Source organism: Rhagoletis pomonella, unplaced genomic scaffold, assembly GCF_013731165.1.
Source record: "Rhagoletis pomonella isolate Grant_MI unplaced genomic scaffold, Rhpom_1.0 Rhpom_scaffold_00007, whole genome shotgun sequence".
Lineage (NCBI taxonomy): Eukaryota > Metazoa > Arthropoda > Insecta > Diptera > Tephritidae > Rhagoletis > Rhagoletis pomonella.
Genome location: NW_023458561.1, coordinates 37183959 through 37189900, shown reverse-complemented (window position 1 = coordinate 37189900; position 5942 = coordinate 37183959). Strand labels below are relative to the sequence as shown.

The 5942-nt window shown below is 35.2% G+C and overlaps 1 protein-coding gene across 1 annotated transcript in view; it reads left to right on the top strand.

Moving 5' to 3' along the window:
• The window catches only part of LOC118743799 (transient receptor potential cation channel trpm), a gene marked incomplete at its 5' end in the record, with an annotated part of 161503 nt that overhangs the window by 45939 nt on the left and 109622 nt on the right, over window positions 1-5942 (top strand). The window contains 1 exon segment of the mRNA XM_036476564.1: window positions 277-433. Coding sequence (XP_036332457.1) covers window positions 277-433 — 157 coding nt within the window.

Sequence of the window (5942 nt, the reverse complement as noted above, 5' to 3'; positions counted from 1 at the left end):
AATTACGCGAATTTGAATGCTGCACGCACCGCCGCATTTGACTCAACTGTCAAGTAATATTTCACGAAATGATAAACTAAGTGCCAAATAAAAAGCGAATTGTAACGCATTTTATTTAAACCTTTTTTTGTTTGTTTATTTGTGGTTTGTGAGCGACCACTGATATCCGTTTGCTTTTCTACATTTTAGATATAATGAAATTTTCACAAATACTCATTTTCTGCTTTTATTTATATTTATTGCACTCCTCACTTGTTTTTCTTATCTCTCTTGCAGTTACACATTCCAGCACACCGGTCGTCTGTCTGGTTATCGAAGGAGGTACAAATACGGTACGTGCGGTATTAGAGTACGTGACGGACACACCGCCAGTGCCAGTGGTGGTATGTGATGGTTCGGGTCGTGCAGCGGATCTGATAGCGTTTGTGCACAAGTAAGCCAACCTGCCATTTTGTTATCAAATTTTATCTAATGAATAAGAAAAATGCTACGAATATATGCTAAACTGTGAAAGTATGTTTGCAACATTAGGGCGGTACAAAGAAATTGAATACAAAATTTTAACGCTCTCACCCCATATATCTAAAAGTATACCATTTTTGAAAAAAAAAACTATTTAAAGATTGCTCAAAGCGCTCAAAGTTTCTCATGTATTTTAAATAGGGGGAAAAATGGGATTTTTTGGAAAATTCTGTTTCTCTTCATATTTAACTATTTTTTAATATTAAATAATTTTCATAGGTCCCCCAATAACCACAAAAAACGCACCCGTAATATTATTATTAATATTAAAAGTTGTTAAATATACAATTCGGTATTATTCCTTGAAGTCTCCTGAGGAGAAACTTTGTTTGCCAACAGAAAAAACAATATTTTACGGATTCTATAACATTTCTACGAAAAATAGTTTTTCCGCAATATAAAATCCTTGGTTTGTTTTATAAAAAAAAATTTTAAAAATTGTTTGTATAAAATAATTTTTAGCGCTTTGACCGACCTCTAGACAATTTTTGATAAAAAAAAAGAAAACTAGTTTAACTATTGTCTACATTACTTTTCCTACATGCCTATTTGGACAACCCTAATGCTTATGCTTATGTACAATTGTACTCGAAGGGAACCACCCATTCTGTTGGTCACGGCCACCCATTTCGCTTTTGGCTTTTCGCCCAGTGGCAATTGAGTTGGATATGGTTTTCAGCTTGGCAGGTTGGAAGTTTCATAAATACTCTCTAATTGGGGTCCATTTTACGTTAGTTTATGCAAGTGTGCGGAAATTGTTGTCCTTTTTAGTAAATGCATATGTACGTACATAGGTACTTATGTACAAGTATATGGTTACCCTCAATAAGGCTCACTCGAAATTTTACTTCAATTAATTGAAATATTGCCAGGCTTGTTAGCAGGGCGAGCGCCAAAAAGGGTTTTCAGACTTTTTCATGAGCATTAAATCTAATCAAAGCTGTATGTATATACCCTGCAAAATATATGTATATGTGTGTCTGCCTTTAAAGCAGTAAAAATTAAAAATAAGGTTGCAAGTAATGAAAAAAGTAATACTTACCAAGCCAAATTGAATAGGCAACATCACCAGACAAAAACCAAAAAGCTATGTGTAGTTTATAATTGGTTTTGGACTCTAAGTGTCAAAATAGATAAATGAAGTGTGGCACTTATTAAATGCACGAAAAAGTCCAATCAGCTACTAGCTGCTACCTTTGCTGCTACCACCAGTTCAACAGTTTTTTTTTTGTTATTTAATTTGAATTGTATTATTATAAGAATATAGTTTATTCCTGATACCGTATAAATGAGTTTCGAACTGTAAGAAAAAAATAATAATAAATCAACAAACTTTAGTAAAAACTTCGAGCTTTTAAACTAGATTTCTTAGAAAGATTTTGAATATGCAGTTATGTAACCCATCAAATTTTAGTCCAATAAAGTGCAAGTTTGAAGTAGCTAGGACTTACCGTTCATTTTTTACGATTTTTTTTGTTTGCCCATTTTCTTCCATATAAAAAAATAGTCGAAAATATTTTGTATGTAAAAACGGTTTCTTGTAAGAACAACCACCTCGTCTTAATGATCGATTTTCAACATGTACTTAAATTTTGAATGACACTAGAACTGAAACCAATGGGAACGAGCAAACCAAACCGAGGAGTTGCATACATAATGTGACCAACTATTTCATAGCTCAAAAAAGTTTATGTTAGGTTGCCCCAGGCAAGGGACACGTGGCCAATTAAGAGAATGTCCTTTGTGATACCACGAAAAAACTGAACGGAGATCATTAATTTAGATGGCGAAACATGGCTAATATCGATGCCGGAGAGCTCAATTTTAGTTAAGAAGTGCGAGCGAAAATGCTTTCATCTTAGCCCAGCGAAGGTTGGACAATCTAGAATAAAGTCATCTTCCTCTTGACAGCTGTTACAAAAGTGATCAGTTGAAATTCCTAGCCTTACCGCGTGAATACCAATGGCACAATGGCTTGTCAGAACCTCCACCCCCTAGCGAGAGCTGAGGCTTTTCAAGCGTAAGGAGCTCCTTTGGCTGCCGCCGGTTCACCCCAGGCCAGAAGGATCTGGCAATTGCGCATGTTCTTGTGTTATTCGAGCGCTCGCCGAGCTGACACGAGGCCCAACCGTCCAAGAGTGTACCGCAGGAGAACTGAGGCGGCGCTAGTTGCTCTTTATATGGGGATAATGTTTTAAGATGCCTTTTCAACGCCAGGTGATCATCCACTCAGTTTCCCGCGATGTCACTGTGATCCGGCACCCAAAACTAGCCTTATTGAGAAGTACTCGGACGCGATTGATAAAATATGGTTCAAGAAAATTGGCGTTTTCAAGAACTATTTAAAGTTTTTTATTTATTTTTTTTTTTTATAACAAGATTGTTTATTTTGTAGTAGTCAAAAATTTCTTGTAGTTTGTTTTCGCAAGCTTATGAAGAGATATATTTAGCAAGGTGTTAAAAATCAGGTTTTTGCAAAAATGTAAATTTTATTGCGGGTTCCGATAGAACACCTATCCAGAGATAATATTTGTGTGGTAATTGGGCACACAATTGGAGGATTAAAGTTAGCAAAGCGCAGATTTTATTGCGGATTTCGGCAGAATATCCCCTGTTCAAAATTTTTGTCCTAAATTTTCATTAGAAATACCTCCCCTACCTGATCTACCCTTTGAACCGCAAAAGACAAACACTTTGTTTTGGCTTTTCAAAATATTTATATTCGTTTTATTTACCCAAAACCACTGAGACCAAACTTTATTAACCATGCAACTTTTCACTCACTGATTTGCATTTCGAAATTGTCGGTATATTTGCTAGACATTTGTTCAGCTCTGGTGTCGGTAAGTTTGGTTTATATTGTTGTTATTTATTTCGTTGCTGCGGTTAGTGGTGCAGGCTTATACTAGCTTTAACTGGCGGCTTGTACTTGCCGCAACATAAATAATTACAACTGCTTAGGCCAAAATATTTTATGCTAAAATTCATTCGCCTGTACTGTACTGTTGATGTTGACAACAGGTGTGTTTGATGCGGAGGTGAAGCTGATGCTGATGCTGTTGCTGTTGCTGTTGCTGATGTAGATGTAATTAGCTTGTCAGTCATGTTGTTGACCCTCTTTCGCGCCAGCTTGACACCGCATCAATATCCTGGAGACAAATTTCACTTGTCTACTTGCGGGAATTGTCCCGCGACTTGACATCTAAGCGAGTAATATTCCTGGCTGCTGTTTTATTACGAAATTTGTACCAATTAAGTAAAATGAATGCTCTCTCTCTCTCTTATCACTTTCTTTTTTTTTGTTGTATGTACAATAGGGTGGAGCGCAAAAAAAAAATTTGCGTTTGAAATTCTTATAACGTGAGATCATTGCCTTTGGACGGCAATAGAATATCCCACACTTGTTTTTTAGAATCGATTAATAATTATTGCATCCCCTTTAGAAAAATTCTAGAAATGCAGTTAAGTTTGAGATAATAAAGAGCAAGTTCACGGTGGCTACAAAATACTGTTGGCAATGTTTTTTTGTTGATGCATGTATGAAGTATGTTCGACAAGGTTTTTAAATGGAGAAAATAAGCAACACATTCACCAAAAAAATAAAATAAAATCGAGGCTAAGTCTAAGCAACTTTAAACTTGCACTTTATTATTGTAAAATTTAATGGCTTACAAAACTGCATATCTAAAAGTTTTCTAAAAATGATAAATTAAGGATACTCTATTAACTTCCAAGAGCAACGATTTCCCGCTATTCGAATTTCGAAACACAAAGCTTCTTGTTCCACCCCACCCTAACACACAATATATGTAGGTTTAGTTGAAATGAGGTGACTGCTCTATTTTAACCACGTTTGACACCCACCACAACTATGTATGTACTTTGGCTACGTGTTATTAGAAAATTTTATTAAATTTTTTTTTGTCTTTTTATCGCAACTAAATTAGTTTTCGCTGCGGGTGGTGCAGCACTGAAGCTTTAGTGATGTCTGAGGGCTTTAAATCATTAATATTGTGAATTCAATTTGAACAAAATTTAGTCAAGTAAATAATGTATTCACGCCTGCCTAGTTATTGAATTATTTGGTTATGTTGTCGCATTTGTACGGGATTTTAAGTTCTTTCACCTATGGTTAGCCACATTTTGCCAGTGCTGTAGAGAGCTTGATTTAAAGCACAGTGATTAGTTAGATAGTTAGTTAGTAATTTTTGGATGTAACAGAACTAGAGACACCGCGACCTGAAAGATCTTAAGTACCTCTTATATAGTAAGTGCCTAAAACAGTGTAGCCAAGAGACCTTCAGCTTCCCTAATGAATCCTAAAAGGGCCTTGGTAGGTTTGTAACAAAGGGTTCGACCATTGAAGCTTTTAAGTGGGTCAATCTTTGTCTGCCCAAAGCCGGACAGTAACAGAGAATATGCTCTAAAGTTTCGTCATCTTCAAGCACGGTTGCCAACCGTCCCGTTTTCGGCGGTACTGTCCCGGATTTGAAAGCTATGTCCCGGTCCCGGTACAAAACATGCCGGGACGCAAAACGTACCGGTTTTTGACACGAAAAAAAAAATATAGACATCCCGTTGTAAAAAAATTTAGAACTCTTAAATTATGTATATTTTTCAAATTATATTTACTAATCGACACTATACGCTGTATTTTGTTTGCTACCGCGATTTCCTGCAGACTGTTTCCTTTATAACTAAATGCAATAAACAAACTGCGCAATGCGGTGGCGCCGTGCATAAAGCTGAAAAAAAGAAGTTGTTCTTGAAATTTTCTGGAGTTGGAATTTTCACACCAATTTTCGTGGACTTCTAATTCATTTGACACCTATGGTTTCAAGGAAAGATTTTCTTAAAATTTTGCGGGATTACGTTTTTGCTATACTCATTGAAGGGGGAAAAAATCGACCCAGGCTAATGTACTTATCTATGAAATTGTATATTGTTTTGTTGTTCCATGAAAATGTTTATGTGTCTATGAAATTGTTTATTGTTTTGTTGTTCTAAATAAAAAATTTTCAAAATAAAACATTGAAATTTATGTCTTACATTCTATGTATATTAGGGTGCATCACTCTCCATAAAAAAAGTCATTTGTTTCATCGGAGTTATAAAGTCTATTATATTTTAAGACTTCCGCCAAAATACTTCAGAAAATACCTCAAGAAACCGATAAATAAAATTGATCGTAAAAAATACTTTTTCCAAAAAAAAATCACATCATATAATAGAAGAGTTTAAGTAAGTTAAGAGTCTTTATGATATAATAAATTTTGTAATTCTGGTTGAAAACCTAATATACATATGTATGTATATATGTATATTAGGGCGGGTAATTTTTTTTGAATATGCGTGCATAGCATAGGAGTATTCTACATGTAATTCTTACAACATTTTATGAAGAAACCATGCGTCTAAAA